Genomic DNA, 25,052 nt, shown 5'->3' with positions numbered 1-25,052 from the left:
TCCTAATGCTCACTAAGAAATTAACTCTTAGATATCAGATAACTATTTTTTTAAGAAGATTGAAACTTTCTAGAACTTCTGAGGTGAATTCCACAAGCTCCTAAACATTTTTCCACAGAAATACATCAGAAATTGTGCTTCATGATATGAAACGCCTATCAGTATTTAGGGATCCTCAGGTGATTAAGAAACCTTTTAGCAAGTCATACATGACAGGAGACTGAAATCAGGTCAAATTAAGGAACAAAATTATTTTAGCAAAGTTAATTCTATCTCTTTTGCTGCATTTCTGCTCCCTGCCTACCAAGAGAGCTGTCTGTACTGGCCAGGGAATGTGCAGTTGTAATACCACCAATGCATAATCCACAAAAGGCAAATATTTTTTTGTCTAACAACTTGCCAAAATATATTTTCCTCCAAGCAAAGACCAAGCATAAAGAATTTCAGTCTTGGAAGTTAACTGGCTGGAAAGTTATAAATAACTGGAAGCAGAGAATTACAGCTCAAGTACAGTCCTGACCCTAGCAGGAAGGAGGGCAGCCAGTGGCTACGCAGATCTCCCAACAAGAAGAAACGTTCCTCACTTTGATTCAGAAAATGAGAATTTACTGAAATAAGAGGGGAAATGTGCTTCTTCATGCGAGGTTCGGCCATCCCCATAAAGGCAGGGCTGGCTGCCTAACACTCGCCACCTGCAGCTGTGCCTTACCCAGCGCTGTCAGGTCCACGGCCGGTGGGTGGGATGGTCTGACACCGGTGGGGACCAGCACCCCGCCATCCCACCTCCGTCAGTGCTTGCAGTCCCAGCCAGCTGCACACCCGCCGGACGCATCTGGACACCCTGACCCAACGCCTTGCTCTGGGTGACCACATCCTATTGCCCTCCACATCAACCTACCCAGACCCAGTCTGCAAGGGTTTACACACCACTGCTGAAACCAGAAGGACTGAGTTTGCTATGCAGTGCAGTGAGATTCATGACTTATTAATCTACTGCACAAGTAATATGTTGAAGAGCTACAGAAAGTTAATAGGTTGAGGGAAAAAAGACAATGAACCTATAATAAATATTGCAATTGGAAGACACACCGTTCCTAGGTTCCCCAGTATCTTCTATCAATGCTGTGATGACATACAGATAAAAAATTCTTTGCCCCTCCATGTATCCAGCCTGCCCTGAAGCCTTTCACTCATTGTAAGGTGACACACCAGAAGCAGGTCAGATCAAAAGTGCGCAGCCATTGTAGATAGCCACACAGGAAAGTTTTCATAGAATCACAGGACGGTTTGGGTTGGGAGGGACCTTAAAGCCCACCCAGTTCCCAGCCCTGCCCCGGGCAGGGACCCCCCCCAGCCCAGGCTGCTCCCAGCCCCATCCAGCCTGGCCTGGAGCACTGCCAGGGATGGGGCACCCACAGCTGCTCTGGGCAGCCTGGCCCACCGCCTCGCCGCCCTCACGGGGGAGAATCAGTAAAGCTTTAATCCCCATCACATTTGCTAATGGCTTAATTTTTGACTTTGAGATTAAGTCAGTATAACAAGCCGAGATAATAATCTTTATTGGATACCTCCAATACCAGGTCAGTCTGAAATACCTCTATCGGACTTTGTCTCCGGAAGGTAGGATGGCTCCTGCGTGCAGAGAGCCAGCAGGCGGGCTGCACCCGAGGGGGCGGGCAGGGGCTACAGCCCACCGCCCCCCGCAGCACTGTGCCCGCAGGGATGCAGCCCACAGCCCAGGTGGCAGCACCCCACGCTGCCCTCCTCACCACTCGCTCCTCTAGCTGCCCCCTCCAAAGCCCGCAAAGCCAACTCAGACAGGCAGGGGAGGCAGGCAGGAGGAGCAGCCCCAGAAAGGGAGGGTGTTAGAGCCTGCCCAGGGCTGCCTCCCCACCTACGGCCAGTGCCCGCAGGCTGCTCCTCTCACCCCAAACCCAGACCGCAGATGCTCTCCCCCCGCAGATGCTCTCCCCCCCGCCCCCCCCCTCCCCCCCCCCCCCCGGAGCTGTTCTCAGCCCAAGCATGGTTTTCCCTCCCTAAAATTCAGGACCTCCTAATTACATTTTGGATGACTCCCTCCCCGGCGCTCTCCTGAACCACCATAGCATTATACCCACGACAGGCTTTTCCCCCTTCTTCCTGCCAAACAATTTTATTGTAAATTAGTTAGCTAAACACAGCACTCAGTGAAGGTTTGATTTTGTTATCACACGCAGCTAAAACAGCTGTCCTCTTCAGCTTGAATCTCACCTTGCCTTGACAAAAAACAACAACCAAACAAACCCCAGACACATAACAAGGTTTTAAACAGAAATTACAACTACTTTATGCAACGCCTAAAACTATGGGAGCCCAGCAGCTAGTACAAAGTGGTGGCAGCAGGCTGCAAATCGCTCCTCCACCTGCAGACACAAGAACAAACCCTTGTTGAGGTTTTTCCATTTAGAGATGGACCCCCAGGTTTTGTAACCCAGTTACGGATTGCTGGCAGCTGTTGGAAGCTGGTGTGACTTTGATTATGGTAAGGCCGCTTTGCCTGATTGCTCTGGGATGTAAGGATGCTTGGTGCCCTGCCGCCAGCACAGAAAGCCCCTCACTTGGGCCAGCGCAGCCTGCGCCCTGCATGCTCCCTCTGCATGCCCCTCAGGTTTAAAAACTTCCAAATGGCAAAGGAAACAAAGAAGTTAATCAGAAGGAAGAGGACAGGATTATGTGCCAATGAAGCCTTTTTCAGAAACGTACATCAAGCGCTGCTGCTCAGTGATGACACTAATTGCACCGGGAAATCCATTTCAGCAATTTGGGAACACAATACTGGGGTTAAACCAGTTTTCCAACTCAGAAAACAGCTGAAGCCTTCAGAGACCTTCCCATGCTGCACCCCACGCAAGCAAGCTTCTGCAGGGAGGTTTTGAGGAAGCAACTATAAACTACGGTCACGCAAAACTACCACATTCAGTGAACCAGCGAGGGATGCTGAGGCACTGCATCCCTCCGCATCCGGATGCTTGCATTGTCGGCAGAACTGGGACAGCACTGCTTCTCTTACTGCAGCTGTAGGATTTCATCTAAACTTGCCTTTTGCTCGGTGATTACGAGTTTTGGCTTGACAAGCAATGTCTATGCTGAAGATAGATCCAGCATGCTGGTTTCTGACGAGGAAAGCTTTGACATAAATACTATTTGTAGTTGTAAGCAGATAAAGCCCTTTGTGCACCAGCCTCCCAGTGCCTGAAGGAGCCGACAGGAAAGCTGGGGGCGCTTCTTACAGGGAATGTTGTGACAGAGCAAGGGGGGGTGGCTTTATGCTGGAAGAGAGTCAATGTAAATTAAATATTAGGAAGAACCTCCCCCCGTGAGGGCGGCGAGGCAGTGGGCCAGGCTGCCCAGAGCAGCTGTGGGTGCCCCATCCCTGGCAGTGCTCCAGGCCAGGCTGGATGGGGCTGGGAGCAGCCTGGGCTGGGGGGGTCCCTGCCCAGGGCAGGGCTGGGAACTGGGTGGGCTTTAAGGTCCCTTCCAGCCCAAACCATTCTGTGATTCTAAGACGGCACAGTAAATCTCTCCTTATTCCCCAACAGTGATCAGGAAATGCTCCCTGGCTCATTTTTCTCCTTTTCCAGCTAAGTATCTCCAAGACATATTTTTAATTCCATGAGACTCATGACCTGTGCCCATTATTTCCAACACTGAAACAGTTTCAAAAATGAATTCCAACATCAATACAGGATGTGTAGGATGCAGATTTTATTTCTCACTTGCAGGTCCTGACTTCCCTGCCAAACAGCAGCACATTCTTTTTCTAACAGGGCAGCTCTAGGGACTCGTATCAGCTCTGATGATAGAGACAAATGGGTGATGGGCCATCCGTTTGTGGTCTCACCCAGGGTTTGCCCCCCCAAACACCTCACTGGGACTGTCCCAGCAAAGACATCACAGGATTCAGGATGACCCAAACTCCATCACCTTCCTGGGCAGCTGCCCAGCAGCTACAAATTAAGGGAAAAGCCAGGCTATACAGACTGAGCTCTCAAGAGCAATGAAGACAAGCAAGTCCATGATGAATGAAAAGCAGCCCCACAAGAGAGCCAGCAGACATCACTTTATCTTAACTAAGTTTAATAAGTATAATTGCATTGTTTCTGCCTTCTCAAACAGGCTTGCCTGCCCTTCCTCCCTGACTCCCTCATCCCAGAGGACTCTTCCCTCCATCCTTCCCACTGGGAAGGCCACAGCCCTGCAGGGCAAGACCCATATCCCCTTCTTGCTGCACTTCACTCAACGGCCGAAGCTGGAAGGAGGGTAGGCTGGGCTTAAAAAGGGTGAAATGCAGCTACTTATTTCTTATTTTTCCCCCAGGATGAAGCAATCTCTAGATGCTGGCCATGTATTTTCCAACCAAATAACCTGTTTCTCTCTACCTAAAGCAGAAATTAAGATAATATACATATCATTGAATGTTTTACACAAGGTACATTATTGGTATAGAAGCACAGAATCATTGAGGTGGGAAAAGACCTTTAAGACTGTTGAGTCCAATAACCCAGCGCTGCCAAGCCCAGCACTAAACCATGTCCCTCAGCACCACGTCTGCATGTCTTTTAAATACCCCCAGGGATGGTGACCCCACCACCCCCTGGGCAGCCTGTCCCAGTGCCTGACCACCCTTTCCCTGAAGAAATGTTCCCCAGTGCCCAGTCTGACCCTGCCCCGGTGCACTTGAGGCCGTTCCCTCTGGTCCTGTCGCTTGTTACCTGGGAGCAGAGCCCGACCCCCCTGGCTGCAGCCCCCTTCCAGGGAGCTGTAGGGAGCGATCAGGGCCCCCCTGAGCCCCCTCCTCTCCAGGCTGAACCCCCCAGCTCCCCCAGCCGCCCCCCATCAGGCTCGTGCCCCTGCCCCTGCCCGGCTCCGGCCCCTCAACATCCCCCCTGCAGTGAGGGGCCAAAACTGACCCCAGGGTTCGAGGGGTGGCCGCACCAGTTCGAAGACATGTCTATCCGCTACACAATTGTCTTCTGTTGGTACCACAAATCTTTTTCCTACTTAGTCCTGGAAGCTGAATTCGCAATGGTACCCAAATGAGTTATTCCAAAGCATTGAAACTTTATCTGACACTTCCCCAGTCATACAAGACATGCCACCTATGGTGAAAATACGGGTAGCTGGGTGGTCCTTAGGTTCCTGGGGGCATTCCTTCCCTGCCTGATGTTGACTGTTGGTGCAGTTATGAGAAATACCAGGTTTGCCTGGATGCAAAAGCACCCAGATAAACAGCAGTCCCTGTCCTAGCAAGCAGAAACATCACCCACCCATGCCGTGGTGCACGTGCAGACAGAACTGGCACGTGTGCAATATCTGAAAAAGTAGGAGGGGAAAAAAAATCTCATTTTTTCTCTCTTTTGCAACACTTTTGTGAGTTAGAATAGCTTCAATATGAAGTTTCACTATGGGAAAAAAATTTAAAACAGAACAAGTTTTCAGAGACCTGGCTGCAGCAATGGAAATTAAAGAGAATGCATTTCTGTACCTAATGAAAGAAATAGATCTTCACAAGACCCTTCCACTGTGCTGCTTAACCAGGAGATCTTTAACAGCACAGGTTTCCTCTGCACTCCAGATTTCAACTCACATCCTTGACATAAATTAAAAAAAGCGTCTTTTCGGTGAGAGGTCATACAGGTTTGCTCCTCCACCTCCACATGCTCTTTGCTCCCGCCCGCAGCCACAAGGCTGCCATTAGGACATGGCATCCCTTTGCACCCTGCCAGCAGCAAACGCACTAAATACACTGTACACTACAGATCACAGCTTTGGACATCAGCCAGGGATGTTCACCTCATTTACCCCTCCACAGGACTGAATTTGCTATAGTTATATACCTATACGTATTACTTATATACATTTACATACTATATTTATTATACTACATTATCACCCTATGATCTGGCCCAATATCAGCCAACAAGACTGACCTGATAAACATACAAAAGCAGCAAGAGACTCTCTAAGAGCTGAAGCTCACCCCAGTGCCTTGATATCAACAGTCTTGGGAGGGGTTGTGAAATACTGTAACTTCAGTAATTTCAGTATAGAATAAAACACCTACACAACTTTTAACAAGTTTGAAAAGTCCACGTTAGTGATTAGGCAGAAGGTAAGGCGGATGGAAAGCCTTTGTTAATAACCACAGCACACAGAGAATAACCACTTATTTACTTCTTGGGAACACATGGAAATCTTTGACAGCTCAGAAGCATCCTGGAAACTCCTAAAGAATATTTTTAAAGTTTTTCATTAATTTAAAAATAAAATTGGCACTATCACTCCTCCCGGTAACAATTCATACCGAATCCTGCAAGAAATCAGATAAATGTAGGAAGTGTCAGAAAATCAGGCTCCTTCCTTCCCCCTTTCCACCATCGTGTCCCCTTAGAAGAAACCTGCCACCTGATTGATAAAAGTGCTCCTTGGCTGAGAAACTCCCAAGGAAACTCCACGCAATGCAGACTCACAAATCCTCCCATGCCATCCCTGGGCAGATCATTCCTCGGCATCGTACAATGGCAGAATTTAGGAAAATCCTACTAATAATACAATAGCATAGCTGCCTGCCAAGGGGCTGGGGACTGGCACATGGCACAGCCTCACCTGGTAAATGCCTTCCTGAATTAGGACTGTTTACTTAAAATTTGTGTGTACATACTATGAGAAACAGAAGGATGTAAATCGTAAGCAGCAGCAGCTATGCTGGCAAAGGTTACAGCAAATTACAAGCCTTGATCTACAAGGAGCAGAAGCATCTGAACAGAAAAGGTATGAAAAGGTTCATCTGGTCACTGCTGCTACATTAGACCACTCCAGAGGCAGCCCCGTGCTTGTGCTTGTTTATGTGAATGGGTTAGGACTGGATTACTAGGTCTAGCTAGGAATCATTCCATGATGAGCACTTCACATCTTCACAGCTGAATACTCAGGCAAAAGAGTAAAACCTTGGGTTTGTAAGAAGTAAGATTAAAAGCAAGAAAAAACATCTGAAGACTGAAGGATGCTGATGCTCAGCAGTGACCTTCCAGAATTTCCAAGTAACAAAAAGGTACAAGGAATTATATTAATTCAGAAAATATTAATATTTCTGATCACGTGAAAGAAAGGAACGCAGCAAAGTACAAACTGCCCTAACCCCTTGTTTTGCATCAAGGTAACACTAATTAACCCTGGTTTACAAACCAAAGTAAAGCTAGAAGGGCTTCACTGAGATGGCTACCAGCTGCAAGCCTTTTCCCAGCATTACCAGTATTGCAGCTTTACTTTCCATTCTTATGGAATCCATATTATGAAATTTTTACTCATTTACCACCCCATTGCTCCTCCACTGCCTCAGAAACAGGCGGCACTTGATGCACCCACCACCCTTCATTTCATAGAAGGTTTGGGCTGGAAGGGACCTTAAACCCCCCCAGTTCCCAGCCCTGCCCCGGGCAGGGACCCCCCCAGCCCAGGCTGCTCCCAGCCCCATCCAGCCTGGCCTGGAGCACTGCCAGGGATGGGGCACCCACAGCTGCTCTGGGCAGCCTGGCCCACCGCCTCGCCGCCCTCACGGGGAGAGGTTCTTCCTGATCTCTGACCTGCATCTGCCCTCTCTGCGCTCAAAGCCACCCCCGTGCCCTGTCACACGTGCCCCTGTAAGAAGCCCCCCCCCAGCTTTCCTGCCGGCCCCTTCAGGTGCTGGGAGCTGCTCTAAGGCCCCCCCGGAGCCTGCTCTTCTCCAGGCTGAACAGCCCCAGCTCTCCCAGCCCGGCTTCCCAGGAGAGGGGCTCCAGCCCCTGCCCATCTCCGTGGCCCCCGCTGGGCTCGCTCCCACAGCTCCGTGCCCCCCTTATGTTCGCAAAGAGCAGCGGAGCAGCACATGGGTCTCAAGACCTGCGAGGGGCAGAGCCTGCACTATGGGAGGTGGGCAAGGCAGGGGATGGGTAATTACAGCCCATCAGGCTAACCGCATCACGGAAAAACACCACGCAAAGTAATCAAACAATTTTCATTAGCTAGAAGATAGCAAGGTTGCAAGCAAAGGCCAAAACAGATTTGTCAGAGCAAATCAGGTCAAATGGACTTAATTTCCTCCTAAGGCAGAGGAACGAGGCTGCTGAGTCAAACAGAACTGGACTGCCTGCAAGATGACATTTTTTTAAAATTTATTTTATAATAATACTAACAAACTAGAGGGGAAAATGAGAAAGATGCAGTACATGAGGAAACAGCTAAAAAGTGCGGCTCTTGGAAGTAGGAATGCATCTGTCGCACCAAAGAAAATAGATGTTCCATTTATTTCCCATTAAATTCTATTTAAGGTAATAGCTTTGCTGGGAACCCCAGCCTGGTCTCTAGGGTGGTCCCTGCTGCAGCACTGCCGCTCAGAAATGAGCATCTCCAGCCTTTAAAGTGGCCACACCTGGGATTTGGGGTATTTTTGGACCCCACAGCCCCTCAGGCAGTCCCATCCAGGGGTTGGCACCACAGACCCCCAGGCACTGGTATCTCCCACTGCTGCTCCTGACGCTGCTCAGATGTGCTTGTTCTGCACAAATGCAGCAACTAAAACACAGGCAACTTGGCCTGACTGCATTTAAATTAGATCAGTATTAGCAAACGTCATTTTTGAGGGCTTCGTTTAAGGCAGGGTTAAACAATAAAGTCATTTGATGCAAACGGCAGGAACTCCTGAGCCAGCAGCCATCTCCTCCTCGGGTACCACCACCCACGCTCAGCCCGGGAGGAGCTGCTCTTCTCTGAGCAAAGCTCCTGCACGGGGAGATGTGGGGACAACCCCAAGCAGAGCTACCACAGAAAGAGCTATTATAGCAAATACAGACGTGGCAAAACCAGGCATTCAAACTGCACCAGCAGTTAAAATGTTTCCTGCATTAAGAAAAAATTAGCCATCTTCAGATGAGTATTTTCATTCTTTGTTCAAAATATTTGGCAGCAACCTTCTTATGCCATGCCCTGCTTCCAGATCCCGGCAAATGAAATGTCCATCAGATTCATGGTGGCTCAAATTCAGATCCCAGCACAACCCGTACATGCACATGAGTTGAACAGGTCTTTAATCCCATCTTCTCGCAGAGCCACAACAGCATCCTTGTGACTCCAATCCTGGGGCTGTTATAGCCAAAACTTTTTTTCTGTCCAGAAATATGAAAAACCAGTAAATCATTTATACAACTCAGTAGGAGAGGCGGTGATGACAAGAGGACAAGAATAAAATGAAGACCTCCAATTTATGCTTATTAGCTGAGAAAACAATAGGCGAGAAAGAGCACAATCTGAGCACTGTAGAATTTTTTTATTTGCTCATGAATTTCTCAGAGAGGAGCAATTCGGGTCTATATTTAGCAAGTAGCATCTCCGCATCCCTGCCTGCTGGTGGGTTTACAGGAGCGAAGTATTCCCTGCCCAGCACTGCAACACGAGAAAGCAACACCCCTCACAGCCACAGCGCATTTGCTCCATGAGAAATTCTCAAGCATTTTGATTTCCACACGTTTCCAGCCAGCATCTCTGACCTGCCAGGACTCAGCGTGTGCTAACGCTGTCCCCCCACCCCAGCAGGGAGATCCTGCCCCCAGCACCTCCACAAGCGAACCCATGCGGCTCCAGCCGCAGAAGGAACACGGCTTGCACGCTTGCGGGGACCGGGTATGCCTATTTTTCTTCTGAGATATGTTCAATTTCCTGGAGGCATGGTGCAGATTTGTATCAGAGATCAAGTTTTAGTGCTCCTGAGTTTTCTGGATGATCACACGTGTCACTCACCCAGAGATTACCAGCTTGTGCTTAGACCGCCAATACTTATTCATGGAAAAAACTGAAGTACACATGTAGACTGATGGTACAAGGTCCGTCTGTGCCAGCACACGCAGCACAAGATCAGCACAAGAAGGCTTGTTCAAGGAGAATGTATTCTGTTTGATTAAGCGTGAACAAGTATTTTTTGCAAAGACATGACTACTGATGAATCACCAGTTATTCAGATTGTATATGGTGAAAGGAAAGCTTCTGCAGAGCTCCAGATTAAAAACAACTATCATTTTTCTCTGCTGTATCTCCGAAGAGATCTAAGGGGAAAAAGGAGAAAGAGCCACGAAGGCTTTCTGCAGTGAAACTCAGTACCTTGGTGAATTGCTGCCGTACTCAGGAGAAGGGATATGCTACTCAAAACACAACAGCTGCAAGTTACCTAAGGGATGGAGTTACCACAAACCTTCTCTCCAAGTTGTGCCTCCTTAGAACCAGCACCCAAACACATACATTTTTGCTACATTTTCCCAGAACCTTAAATCTTTTCATTAGGATTAAACCCACTTTTTTCCCCCCTCATTTTTGGTCCAGCTCAGCCCCTTGGCTGTGCTGCAGCTGCAGGAGGGGCAGAGGGAGGCTGGATGATGAAGGTCCCAGTCTCAGCACACCCATGCTTTGACAGTGACAAATGTCTTTGCTTGCATGACCAACAAATATTGGTTTTTCCACTAACACGTTTTATATAATGGCAGCACTGGAAAAAGATTTGCTGCACTGTTAAGACCACAAGATTTTTAAATTAACTATTTTGTCATGTTTAGGTTATGCTGAAAAAAAAAAAAAGAAAAAAAAGCCACTTTCATTATGTAGAACTGCTGAATTGTTCTTTTCCTGTCACCTTCCCGTCTAACACACCTTTCTGATGTCTCAGCACATATTCAGAAGCCATCTAGACATGGTCCTGGGCAGCCAGGGGTCCTGGTGGCCCTGCTTGAGCAGGGTAGTTGGACCAGATGACCTCCAGAGGCTCCTGCCAACCTCAACCATTTGCGAATCTGCGACATTTTGCAGAGAAGTGGTTCAGAGACATGGTTTCTAAGCAAATTCAGCCACTGAGTTCTCCTCAGTGAAAGCTGGCTTGGGGTCCCCAAGACCCCCATCTCCTCCCACCAACGCAGAAGGTAAGGAAGGACTCCCTCACCCTTTGCCAAACCCCATGACGAACAGGTCCACAGCACACGTGCAGGTCCATACTCCACCAGACCCAAGCTAGCCATGGCCTCCAGCCATGCTCATGCAGACAGGCAGACGCAGAGCGAGCAAGGACCCATCTGTGGCAGCGCGACGCCAGCAGTCACAGTGCTGCACAACCTCTGCTCCGGACCTCCAGCTCCTCGCTCTACCTCTCTGCACAAGTTTCTGCCCCATCAACTCAACAAGATCGATGATACCCTATGAACACCAAGACCTGGCCACAAAATCTACTCTGAAACAGGCAAGAAGGAGAGCGAGGGGATGGACCAGGTTTAATTTATGAAGTCTACCAGCTATCAAGTGATGCAATGCTTTGATTTTGGTTAGCTCCTCCATGAACTCTGGAGTATTTCCCCTCTCTTCTGTCCTTGTCCTCTGCCCACAACACTTTGCACAAAAATACCCAAATCTGAATGGTAAGATAAAACCCGAACAAATGTATGCTCTGCCTTTAAAGCTGCTAAATTCATACTGGGGTTTCTTTAAAGCTAAGCAATCTTGAGAATAACTCATAGGAAAGACATTTTTAATTGGCTGTAGAAATTGTCTAAACCACTTTAGTTTTCAGATCTGTATTACATTGCTTTGTTCACTCAAGTTGTTTCAGTTCTGAAATCATTCCCACGTATCTGTTTCTGAGAGAAACCTTCCCGGGGAGGCCCACAGTTTCATAATTCAAGCTATTCATGTTTTTTAAAGTAAAACCAGTGGAATATGCCTTTGATTCCATCTTTATTTGTTTAATTAAAAAGCCTGGCAGGCTTTTTGATTTCTTTAATCAGAAAATGATGTTAAAAGGTTTCCAAAATAACATTTAATGAGTTTTGAAAAAGGATCCATATGCCATTCCTGCCAGGTTTCTGTATGTTTCAGGTTCTTATTAGCTGTTAATTTTTTTAGCCGTTTCAGCAGCTTATCGGTAAGTCACAGGCTAATGCAGCAATTGTAAAAGGGGATGTACTCCTGAACGCATGCAGAGGCAAAGCCCCAGAAGGGGAAGCCAGAGTAAAAGTCAAAACTTGTTGTCCCATGAACACCACCAAGAAGGTTCGCTGACAACAGAGCTTAAAATTCTCCATCACAATAATGTGAAATCAGGACAATAGGCTTTGAAAATAAACGCTTTGAGTGTTCTTCAAAATTATATGTTATCATAATAATGGAGGGGTTGAATATATATAAAAAATAATCCTAAAAGTTTAGCAATTACCCTTATGAATCATAATGATCTTTGGATTCTGAAAAGCCATTTGAACATCTCAGCTGTGAAACTCTCCCACTGCTGACTGACACGCCGGAAAAAAAAAAACCCAACCCCAAAATAAAAGGGAAATAAACCAAACTCCAGAGCCGGTGCTGAGCATCCTCCAGCATTCCCAGGGAAAGCTCCTGGGCTCTGCTGTTGGGATGACCCTGGAGCACTCCCCAGGCACGACATTTAGTCCACAGGCCATGCAGGAGGTAGAGAAGAGGGTCCAGAGCCACCCATACTTACACCAAGAATCCATGGCCATGCCCCCTCCCGTGACCTCCTAAAAAAAAAAAAAAAAATCTGTCCACTGAGATGTTTTGCTTCTGTTTCCTAAAAGAAATGGCTGGCTGGAAAGGGACACCTCTCCTCTGGGAAGGGAAGGGGAGACCGGCTCCCCCCAGGGAGGTCCAGGAGGGGTCAGAAGACCCTGGCTTCCTTCCTTGGGGATGCACAGGGGCTGCTTCCCACTCCCCATCTGTTGTTATCTAAACAACCCAAAAGCTGTAATTAAGAAGGGTAAGGAAGGCATAAAGAAATGTTTATACTTTCAGAAATTAAAATTTCAGTGACGAGGCAGTAAATTAACTTAATCAAGTTGGGAGGCATCTATGAGAAATCATTTTTATATGATTTAATGAGAGAAGGCATCGGAAATGGTGATTTTAATCAGCCAAGTGGGATTTATAAGCAAGAAGATCCTGTTTAAACAACTCATTAAACTTCTCCAAAAAGTCTTTACTGTCTCTGCAGACAGTCAAAACAAAATTTATTGTATATATTTACTAATTCTCTAAATCCCTTGGTAACATTGCATATCAAAAGTCAACTGATTAAAGCAGAAAACAAAGTTAAAGAAAAAAAATCTTCATAAGCACCTGCTAGAGAAAACCAAGAGGCTCTAAGTCCCTACCAAAAGACAGAGCTGCCTCAAACCAAATGCTATTAGGACGCCTAAATCCCTATTTATTATAAATACAAGGGCTATATTAGAGCAGGAAACGTTCAGTACCTTCTAATACCTTTTACAATTTGTAAGGCACTGTCACCCTGGCCTGCACCACATGGTGACAGCTGAGGACTGGGACAAGAATAACAGGGGAAATGGCAAAGTAAAGAGGATCCTTCAAACGACTTACCCTCGAATTGCACTCTCCTGGCTTGACCTAAGCGGCGTGACACGCGTCCCAGACGCTATGTCCTGTGGCACCGTACGATCACACGTCAACACAGGAATGCGACAGTATTGCTAAATATATTTTGAAATCATGATTTACAGAACAGTTCAAGGTTGAAACATTTTAAAACATGTCAAGAGCCCTGAATCCACCCCGTTGGTCCTTCCAGTGACTTTAATTCTCTCTTATTTTTCTTTTCTTGAACCAGAAGTCTGCATTTGTTTTTTTACAGGTAGTTCTGCCTCCTTCAGTTTCAGACCAAAGGCTGTTTCTGCCACGTCAGTACAAACAAAAGAAAAGAAGTGCTAAGAGGACACCATGAAATAAATGTCTCTCTTATTTATTATTATTCACTTGCCGTCTAATTCTTGGCAGCGGGGCCAGCACATACATGTCCATAGGGCCCAGAAAACGCGTGAGCAACTCGGGTTTTTATGAAGGATGCTGTAGGGCTGAGTGCAGCTCCACAGCACTTTTCACACCGAAAATAATTTCCTTGAAAAAGCAACCAGGAGTGTAGGCTGAAAGCACTAGCTCCCCCTTTAAACTCTGTGAGTTGAAGAACTTTGATGAATATCAAAGCTTTTTTCTATTAAATATGCTACAAATTACCACGAGCAAAGATCAGGGGTAGGACCCTCGTGCAGAGCCCAGGCAGGGGCTGCTCGGCTGTTGCACGCTGCAGGATGTGGCAGTGGGGAGCAAACTGCAGCTCCTTCGCTCTGCATTTCTGGGGCAGGGAAGAAAACAACCTATAGCCACGGAATTGATGCTGTTCAAGTCAATTTTACCAAAAAAAAAACCAAAACAGAAAAACCCACATCAGCTTTAGAAAACTGGCTGTATTATAAGGTTACTTAACGCCTACGTGCAGAAGCCATGCAATTTCATCAGATCCCCTGAACTGGTTGTCAGGTCAGGAGACGCGGCACAGAAGCCAAGCAGCACATCTAGGGTGGGGGGAAACTGTCTCCTGAAACTGCTGAAGACATCTGAGTGAAATTAACTATCTTCATAGGGAAACATTAGAGCTGGAATTCAATTTTAAACCCAAGAAACAGTCCCCAGGCAGGATCTGCCAGAAGATGCCCTAACAGAGAACGCTGCCCTGTCCTGCCACAGCACCAGGACACAGCCGTCACTGCTTCAGCACGGCAGAGGACACGCATCCCTACCCAACTTCAGTTTGGCTTTTGGTCCTCTTGCCTTTGGAAAGAAACCAAATGCCACTGTACAAATTCATCCACCTTCACTGTGTTCTAGTATTGAAATCTAGCCTTCTGTGTTTCAAAATCCAATTCCATTTCAATTCATTGATACAAAATGATGATGACTTTTTTTCATGTAGTAATTGATAGGAGGGTAACGGGTTCAACGGTAAAGGGTTGAAAGAGTTCTTCACTCTGCAGTAAACACCTATTTTACTCCTGGGATGCAAAAGAAACCCATCATAAGAACAGGACTGTAGAAAAGACTTGCTCTCCGGAGGCTGCTGTCCTATCTGCACAGGTTTCACTCATAATTAAATTAAATACCGCTCCCAGTAGGATTAGCAGAACATTGTGATTGCACTTCAAAACTCAAATAATAAGGCAACGCAGCCGAGGTCTAAGACGGCAGCCATCAGAAGGGACTTCCACAGCGAGTGGGAAGCTGGAAGGGCTGGAAGCAGGAGCACCGCCCAAGCTACCAGCTGGGCTGATGCTGGCAGCATGAGCCACCCCACGCCTAACCCAGCCTCCCCCTCCATCCAGCCCTGGCTCTGACCTCGATAGGACCAGACACAAAGAGAAACCCTAACTCCCTCTCCCATTCAGTACAAGTCAGTCTCTGTTTCAAACGCTTTCAGCTGTAACTTTGGCTCATTGGCAAATCAACCGCAGTTTATTTAATCTTCCTCCAACCTACACCCTGCAGGCTACATATCCATCATCTGCAGGACTCTCCTGAACCACATGCAGATCGATGGGGCTCGCCCAGCCCCTGTGAGACCCACCAGTACCATCACTGCTCTATCTCCAGCTAGATGCAACCGAGATCAATTGGAAAAACCTTTTCAAATGTATGACCTATTCACTGAATATCCAAGGCAAAAAAAAAAGAAAAATAAAATAAAATAAAAAAAACAAAACGAGCATCATTTTTACACCAAACCAAAAATAGCACCCTGGTTTCCAAAGAACTGCAAGTTATTTCTGTTTTTTCAATGCCAACAGACATTTCAGACTTGTACTGCATTTCTGACACCACGGACACACTACAGTGAGGGCAAGAAACTGTCTTACACCAAGGAGGAAGGAGGCACAGACCAAGTCTCCTATCCATTTTATCTACAAAACATCCAGCAGAGCAAGCTGCAAATTATAATATTTCTAATAATCCCCTTCAAATTGTCACTTCTGTTCTGGGGTGACTGTCACTGTCAGATGTAAACCGTAAGTTAAGATAGCTTAAGTGGAAGATTTCTGCAACACATTGTTCCCATAAGGAGAAGAAACCTCTTCTGCGTAACCTGTACAATCCACGCTGAGGTTGATGTCCCCTGCCCGTCAGCCAGCCCTGCTCCAGCAGTCACTCTTTGCAGCATGACACCCAACTTCTCAGAAAACTACCTCTGAATTTTTTACCTTAGCAGAGGTATGTAACCCCTAAGAAACGTTTCCCGTTTTTCTTGAATTATAATGCATTCATAAACCCGAATCACACCCACCCGTGTACGCAGGGAAACGTATGTTCCCAGAGCCAGATCTCAGTCCTGCCAGCTGTGTTTTGGCTTTAAGGTGAATGATGTTGGGGACAGAAACAGTAATATAGAATCTGCTGGGAGAGCACCTTTGACAGAGAGAGAGATATCTCTATATATAGATATATAGAGGATAGACAGGATGGGTCCTGACCTTCTGCAAGTTGTAAACCTAAGTGTCCACACCTCCTCTCTTCAACAAACAAAAAGGACATCCTTTAGGTGAGATTGCCCTGTTCTCGCATCTGTTCTTTTCCTCTCTTGAGCCAGGCTCAAATAAAATTACCTAATGGAAACCATCAGTGAAGAAGTGCTGCAGCTTATAATTGACCCCCAGTGTTTGCCACAAAGCAAGGCAAAATTTGCCTCCTCAACACCACCTGCAGCACCTCCATCTTTGTATTTACATGCTCTTGCCATCACAGATACTGGTTCTCCTCCAGTCCAGCTGCCCTCCAGCTCTATACTCTCCTCCTCTCTCATTTAGTCACATTTTTGAAGATTTTTTTTTTACTTTAAAACCCTTTCATCCCTCCCTGTTTCATCAAGATAGAGCACATTTTGCCCTATTTTACCCAATATCCATCTCATCTCATCTAACTAGGTCACAAAATTTGCAAGCTTATATGAGTTCGGCTTTACAGTTCCAGAAAATGTCTCTTTGGTTGGTTGTTTGGGGTTTTTTTTGTTCCATGTATAATTTCTAAGCCTGAAATATGTAAGAAAATAAACTCAAAAGTATACAAGCACACCACTTTGTTTTAAAATTCTAATGAGTTATTTACAAAATGCCTTTTCTTCAATCTTTTGTGTTTTGAAACAGCTCTGCTAGGAAAAAACCACCTGGAGTCCTCTGGTCTGCCTGTCAGCCCTGCAATCTTTACATGAGCCAGCTATGCTAATAGGAGGGAGTTTTCCTTGAAATATCAGGGAGTTTCTCTTGGAGAGCCTGGATGATTCACCCCTGCTAGCCCCAGCTTCCCCGAGTACCACGCGGAGTTACTGAAATACCGCAGCCTGAGCCTCTTGGAGGTGGCCTCCTGTGCTAGAAAAGCAGCACAGCGCAGCAACACCAGGACACCAGCATATGGACTGAAGAAAAAAAATTAAAGATATTCTGAGTATCCCTGCTAAGTGCTCCCCCATGTTAGGCAGCGGCTGGGGAAGCAAAGCGAGGCGCTCGCTGGCCGAGGGAGCATCTAACTTGGGCCAGGCTGGGCGATGCCGGGCGATGCAGCAGGGCACGCAGCACACCCGACCCTGCCGCAGCATCCCCGCACCACTAAGCCACGGTGGCAGCCACGACGGAGGTTTCTCCGCCTTGCCGGGAGCACCGAAGTACATCACCTTGGTAACAGACACATTACCAAAAATCCCTCAAACACTTCCACTTTGTAGGAAAACATGACTTCGGCTGTCTCGAAGCATTTGCAAAATGTGACCGCCTCGTCGGGTTAAACGGCAAGCTGAAGCACCCTATTTTTCAAACGTGGATGGAAAGACCTGTGGGGTGACATCTGCTTCGTGCAGCATTTGCTTTCTCTACTCACCCGTCGTCTCCACGATTCCCTCCAGGATGACGACAATCTCAAACTGCTCCGTTTGCATGCTGCGCTGGGAGAGGTCATAGAAGGGGCTCTTGGCATCGATCACGTGGCAGATGGTGAGCGGCGACACGAGGAAAAGCTGGTCAGCCCCTGTGCTGAAGCCCACATCCAGCTCCAGCTGATCGAGCGGGAGGAACTCACCCTCTGGGGTCTGGCGGGACTGGATGGGCAGCGCAGAGAGAGACAGAGAGAGAGGTGACACTGGAGCAGCCATCACCGAGGCACCTGACGGCACCCCGCATCCCTCCCAGTGCCCGGCACCACCCGTCACAGGGGGCAAACCCTTGGGCCAGCCACATGGCCATGGAATGGGGGGAAAGCCCGCCTGGCCGTGCAGAGCAGGGCTGAACCATTTCTACTACACATCTTACTGCAATTGTAGCTCACCATACAGAAGCCCTGGAGAAACGCTGGCCACTGACACAGATGATGGCTCAGCCACTGCCCCACAGCATCACCCACCAGAAGACAAAGCAGGCGCACATCCAGTCCGCCCTTCACCCAGCGCTGCGCATCACCCCTTGTACAACCAGCATGCCCAGAGCAGTGTGCCCGAACGAGGGGACATCATCCCTCAAGACACCCCAAACCTCACAAAACCCACGCTGCCACAGCGACCACAGCTGAGGGCTCACAGCTGCGGCCCCTCTTACGAGGGACCCTCCACGAGCTCCTCATGGGAAGAGGCTGCAGTTAGATGAACTGCCGGCTCCTCCCGTTAGGAGAGCGTTCCCCACCACCCACTAACGACAGCTAACGTCAGCCCCGTGTCAGCTGAGCACACAGGTCTCCATGGAAGTTTTTAGATCACCGCCTTTTTGATAAAACAAGCCCGGGGAAGGGGATGCTGCCTGCTAAGACACTAGGAACCCCAACTAAAGAGCTACCTAACAAGTCTATAAAGTCACGTTTGGAGCTGAAACCTCAAATTCAGCGCTCCGGCACCTTGCTGCAAGCCACGCTTCGCATCCCTAGTCCTCCAGGAGCCCTGTAACCAGCACAGCCCTGCCCCAACGCCCCCTCTCCGGCTTTTACTGCTTCTCCCTCTGTTATGAATAGGCACGAAGAGAACATTATAGCCCTTCCTGGTCATTACTTTTATTACAGAATTTTCCATTATTTGCTATTGAAATTTTAAAAAGAAGTTTTACGAACTGTTGTAGTCACCACACACAGCCAAACCCAAACATTAAATCACCACCTGAGATGCATTTCCATCATCCCCGACATTTTGAGCTGATGTGAAACTTCCCATCTTAAGCCACAGTACTGACTTGAAATGGGATTTTTATTTTTTTTTAAATGGGAGCACAATTATGCTTGCAGGATAAACTTTTCCTCTGTTTCCATTTGTGTCATTATTCAGATCTGCCGCGCTACGTGTGTAATTGCGGGGGGGTGGATGCCCCGTCGGGCAGGGACCAGCACAGCTGTTACCTCCAGACCATCAGTGTTCCTACCAGTGACACCAGCAGCTCCCAGAGAAAACCAGTCCCATGCCACCCGTAGAAAAGCCCCACAGTGGCAGCTGCAGGGGTGGGAGGATGGCAGGTGCCCCCATGGCATGGGACAGCCCCCAGCAAGGGTGTGGGGGTGCAGCTCCAGCCGAGACCCCCACAGTCAGGAGCCTAAAAGCAAAAGGCAGCAGACAGAGCAAAAACGGATTATGCACCTCTCTTAGAATTTGGTTTCTATTTTTTAAATTTTCCCTGAATGGTGGCTGGATTTGAAGGAGATCTAATCCCAACAAACAATCGTGTATTTCACTGCCCTGAAGTTTTGGCTAAGAGGTTGTGCTTTACTTTTGTGTGTGAAAATTCAGATTTATCACACCTGCCTCTGCTACCCCCATCCTAGCATACGCCATGCAGTTTTAGCTAAAGACATCAGAGCCAAGAAACATCTAGAGCACATCTGCATAAATACCCTGCCTGCAGGGTTTTGTTTGTTCTTTCTTTAGAGAGAAGTCTACTTTCCAATAAAAAGACAAGAACACAAAGCAAGCACCAAGTAACACCCGTAAGCAGGGCAAGGAGCAGCTCTGGGGAGGAATCTGCTCCCATCAGACATCTCACACCCCTACAATATTGTTGTACCCACAGGGAAGGCAAAGGCTGGCCCGGTTCTGGGTGACACAGTCGCGCTGGGGACACCCAGACCTGTGCCCTCAGCTTGGCTTTGGGACAGAGGAACACGGTGGCCCTGGGTCGGACCCAACAAAATGCAATTCGGAATCGCACGCACCAGGCTTTGTTATGAATGCAAATGGTTTGGAGAAGCCCTTTAAAGGTCTGGTTGTAAAATCGTTGCTACTTCTCCCCTTTGGCTCCTTTATTTAGGTCCTCAGCTACCACCACTGCTGTCCGAAATGTTTGGCTTTGCGTGGCGCTACTCCACGGATGCTTCCCAAGGACCACCCAGCCATACTTGCCCCAAAATCCCAGTCCAAGCCAACCAGCCAACCCCCCCCCATCGATGCACAGGAGAGGAGGAAGAAGCAGGGATAAACTATTATTTTGAAAAAAAAGTCCTAAATAATGGCCATCTTAACAGATGAAATAGTTATGAAAAAGAGTGAAAGACAAAGACAATGCAGCACTTGAGGGACACGGCAAAGACCAGAGAAACAGGCATGAACTACAGACAGGGGTGGAAAGAAAATGATGGGGAGAAAAGGTTTAAAGCAGGCAGGCTGCTGCCTGGGTGCCCGCGAGCTGTAACCACTGCTGTGCCACTGGGGGGGACCCTCCTCCCACCCCCATGGCACCCTCACACTACCACCACCTACCCTGGAGCTCCTGGGATTCCCGGGGAATCTAGCACCTCCGCCACAAAAAAAACCCTATTTTACAGCTGCACAGCTCTGAAGTCACACACAATGTGGGATCGCTTCTGCTCCGAGGGAGCCGAGATAAAGATTGAGAGCTAAAATGTTACAGACAAACCAAATACTGTTTTACAACTACCCCCGAGGTATAGGCAGTATCAACCCAAGGCAGGGTGCAAGAACTCACACGACTGACTATTTTGCTATTCGAGCCAATACATTTATCAAAAGAAATGACCTTGAGTAACTCTTTTGACTCAAGTGTAACGTAAGGGAGAACAGTCCAGGGCTTCTAAGTTTCATTCAAGTTCTTTCCAATCTTGGAGATTCATAAAAAAAAAAAAAAAAAAAAGTCTTACAGTGAATGAGTCTTTGCACTAACTTGCCACTTCTAAGGCTTTCGATTCTTTTCTCCAGTATGATCTAAGCCTACCAGGGGAAAAAAAAACAGCAAACAAACAAAAGAAAACAAACAAAAAACCCCACTGTATCGGGATTTCCAACTTCACATAGGTTTTACAAGTAGAATGACCTCTTACTAAAAAAGTAGCATTTCACAAGAAAAATCTGTGAGCAGCCCAGTAATTAACTCTACCCTCCCAGTTTTGCAATAAACCTGCAGTAAACGTTATATGCAAAGCAAAGCAGAGACACTGAAGCAGGAATTACCCCCCTCAGGACCCCACACTCATGCTCCTGCAAGTCAGAAAGACCGTCTGCGTGTGGCAGCACCCCCTGGAAGAGAGACTGCTCTTCCTGCTGCAACTGGGGGGGTGAAGGGGAGGGTGTTCTTTTTTTTTTTTCCCTCCCCCCCCTTTTCCTTTTTATTCCTCCTTCCTTTTTCCTTTATTTCCTCCCTCTTTTTTCCTTCCCCCCTCCTTTTTCCTCCCCGCCCCCCCCCCCCCCCCCCCCCTTTTCTCTTCTCTCTTTCTCCTTTTTCGCCTCCTTTTTGTGGCCTGGCCAAGTGCTGCTCCCCCCCAGCAGCAAAAGGATGCACCGCACAGAGATGTTTGGTAGGGGATGCGCAGAGCTAGCTATAACTGCATCCATAGAAAAGCCACATTTTAGCCCTTTATTACTCTCCTGCCTCCCCCTCTGCGTTTGTCGCTGCCCCTGCACAGAGCTGCTGGGGCTGGGCAGCCCCTCGGCCTGGCAGGCAAGGGATGCCCGCAGCACAGTGTGCCACCATGGCCACCAGTGCCCGTACCCACGCCGCTGCTGTGCCTCACGGATGGCCTTTTGCGATGACAAGCGAAGCCCACAATGTGAGGCCAGCTTGCTCCGAGCCGCTGCTGTGGCAGGGCTCCCTGGGCTCCTCTCCGTTTCTTGCTATTTTTAAAACAGTTGCAAAACCTTCACCCCTCCAACTCCAGCACTGCTTTCGCAAAAGCAGAAGAAATGATGGCTGTGAAGCCACTCTTTCGCATATTTAATATTCAGGAAATTTTTTGTAGCCACACTAAGTTTTTAGCTCCAACTTTTCAAAATCCCCCGTGGCATCTCTGGATACAAAAAGCTATTTTCAAAATTTGTAATGGAAATGACAAAATCTGATTCTTTAACGCTATTAAAGAGCTACGTTAAATATGACTCTCCCTAGTCAGGATGGCCTCCTCCCACAAGGCAGATGGAGGGGTCACCGTGGTGCCCCCTAAAGACTGGATGATTACTTACCAGACTAATTACATGTCATTCAATTTACCCATCTAAACTTCTGACAGGAGGAAACAACCAGGGATAGCTCCTATCAGGGAAAAGCGTAACTGAGATTCCAGCCGATTATTCAAAAAGCAAAGACCAGGAACAGATGTCTCCAGGTCAGCTGCACCTTCGTCGACGTAAGTCCCCAGATACAGCGATCATCCAGGCACGGCAGGAAGGAGACAAGTGAAATTATGGAGGTTCTTTACATTCCTCTTCCCCCCAGCTTGTCAAGTGCAAGCACGACCCCTCCTTTCGGCCACGGACTCATGGTTCAGGGGGCCGTGGGGGTTCTGCAACCCTCACCGAACGCAGCAACGATCCTGCCTGCAAATCCCCAATCGGAAACATGTATTTGGGCCAAAACACGGCAACTTCAGAAGCCTTGAAGCAAAATGCATTTGTGCTTCACTGGATCTGGGCGCAGCAGGCGGGGGATGAGCATCCCTCCACGGGAGGAAGCCAGGGGAGGGGGGAAAAAGCAGGGCAGCCCTCCAAGTGAGGCGCCCCCCTGGCAGGAGGACCCTGCCTGCCTCTGCAGAGCACCCACCCCAAGGGCAGAGCACCTCCATCCCCTGCAGAGCACCCAGCCTAAGGGCAGCGCACCCCCATCCTCTGCAGAGCACCCACCCCAAGGGCTGGGCACACACATACCTTGCACAGCACCTGCCCTGGGGGCAGGACACCCATATCCCCAGTGGAGCACCCACCCCAAGGGCAAGGCACCCACCCTGAGAGCAGGGCACCCCTATCCCCTGCAAAGCACCCAGCCCAAGGGCAAGGTACCCCCATCCCCTGCAGAGTGCCCACCCCAAGGGCAAGGTACCCCCATCCCCTGCAAAGCACCCAGCCCAAGGGCAAGGTACCCCCATCCCCTGCAGAGCGCCCACCCCAAGGGCAAGGTACCCCCATCCCCTGCAAAGCACCCAGCCCAAGGGCAAGGTACGCCCATCCCCTGCAGAGCGCCCACCCCAAGGGCAAGGCACCCACATACCTTGCGCAGCACCCACCCTGAGGACAGGGCACACCCATCCCCCAAGGTGCTCCACCTTGGGGGCAGGGCACCCACATTCCCCGCCAGCCATGGAAAGATGCAGGATGCTCTGCATGTGTCAAACACCACCCGAGCCATCCCCTTCCACCCACTCCACCCTCATTTCACCTCCCCAGCACATACGCAGCCCTTATAGCAAGCCTCAAATAAACACCCACTTTCCCAAAGCCCTACAGGGCCACCAGCACCATTTTTAAAGGTCTAACCCCAGCATCCTGCCTTCCGTCAAGTTCATGCACCGCATAAATAAAGTTCTGCCTGAGCGGCCTCGCCGTCACCCCGAAGCGCAGCAACATGCCAGGCGAGCAGCCAGCACGCTCCGAGGGGCTCCAGCTACAAAGCTGCGACTTGTCAGCCAAACCTGCCCCTTTATAGGGGTATATAAATACGCGTGTAAACCCTGTCCTGAATGTGCCCGTTACCCTGCAAGGCTGCGGGAAATCGGGTGGCCAAGGGCAAACGTGGTGCCTGAGGGCTGAGCCCGGGGGGATGCGGGCAACCCCAGTGGGCCAGGGGCCAGGGGCGGTAAAGCCCTCCCCGGCCAAAAGGGTGCTCGGGGGGGCCCAGCTCTGCACTTACTTTGAGCAGCTTGCAGCGGATCTGCGCTGAGACCATGTGGCTGTTGCGGAGGTTGCCCACCCGGAACATGAGGGTGAGCTTGCCGTCCCGCATGGAGATGGCGGCGTGCTCGCTGAACATCAGGGTCTCAGCCCTCTTCTTGGGCTGGGACATCTTGATGAACATGCAGCCGATGAGGAAGGCGTCCACGATGGAGCCCAGGATGGACTGGAAGAGGAAGAGGATGATGCCTTCGGGGCATTTGTCTGTGATGTAGCGGTACCCGTAGCCGATGGTGGCCTCAGTCTCTATAAAGAAGAGGAAGGCAGAGGGGAAGTTGTAGACGTTGGCCACGCAGGGGGTGTAGCTGTCATCGTGCGCCTTGTTGAGGTCGCCCCGCATGTAGGCGATGACCCACCACATGGAAGCCATGAAGAGCCAGGCCACCGTGTAGGTGAGGATGAAGATGAAGAGGTTCCAGCGCCACTTGAGGTCCACCAGAGTGGTGAAGAGGTCCGAGAGGTACCGACTGGTCTCCCCGCCCAGGTTCCCGTGCTGCACGTTGCAGCGCCCGTTCTTATCCACGAAGCGCTGCCGCTTCCCCCGCGGGGCGGCCCGGGGGGGGGGCAGCCCCCCGCCGCTGGCCGAGGTGCTCACCACCTGGTACTCGTCCCCCAACTTCCGCCGCAGCGCCGACATGCTCCGCGCAGCCCCGCGCAGCCCCGCGCAGCCCCGCGCCCCGGCCCCGCCGCTCTGCGGGCGCGGAGGCACCGCTCTGCGCGGCCGCCACCCACGCGGAGCCGCCGGCAGGGGCGGCGCGGCCCCGGGCAGGGCGGAGCACGCCCCGCGCTCCGCCCCGAGCTCCGCCCCGCGCAACGCCCCCCGCGCAACGCCCCCCGCGCAAAGCCCCCCCCCGCGCTCCGCCCCGCGCAACGCCCCCTGCGTAATGCCCCCCGCCGCGTAATGCCCCCCCGCACAACGCCCCCCGCAAAGCCACGCCCCCCCGCGTAACGCCACGGCCCCCGCGCAGCGCCCCGCGCGACACCGCCCGCCGCAATGCCACGCCCACCGCGCAGCGACCCCTGC

At 49.5% G+C, this 25,052-nt stretch overlaps 1 protein-coding gene across 2 annotated transcripts in view; it reads right to left on the bottom strand.

Annotated features, from left to right (window-relative positions):
* Positions 1 to 24,786, bottom strand: part of KCNJ3 (potassium inwardly rectifying channel subfamily J member 3) — a 55,720-nt gene extending 30,934 nt beyond the window's left edge. The window contains exons 1-3 of one of the 2 annotated variants that reach the window (XM_056350200.1): positions 23,988 to 24,786; positions 17,770 to 17,986; positions 8,499 to 9,179 (exon numbers count right to left, since the gene is read on the bottom strand). In XM_056350200.1, the coding sequence (XP_056206175.1) occupies positions 9,160 to 9,179; positions 17,770 to 17,986; positions 23,988 to 24,665 (915 nt within the window). In that variant the 5' untranslated portion in view covers positions 24,666 to 24,786 and the 3' untranslated portion in view covers positions 8,499 to 9,159. Of the gene's footprint in view, positions 1 to 8,498; positions 9,180 to 17,769; positions 17,987 to 23,987 lie in introns of those variants that run through there. The other variant, XM_056350199.1, reaches the window with a different exon arrangement.
* Positions 24,787 to 25,052: the final 266 nt, after the last annotated feature.

The sequence above is a fragment of the Falco biarmicus genome, chromosome 8 (genome assembly GCF_023638135.1).
Source record: "Falco biarmicus isolate bFalBia1 chromosome 8, bFalBia1.pri, whole genome shotgun sequence".
NCBI classification, from domain to species: Eukaryota; Metazoa; Chordata; class Aves; order Falconiformes; family Falconidae; genus Falco; species Falco biarmicus.
The sequence above is the reverse complement of the archived record's forward strand: the minus strand, read 5'-3'. Positions and strand labels throughout refer to the sequence as shown.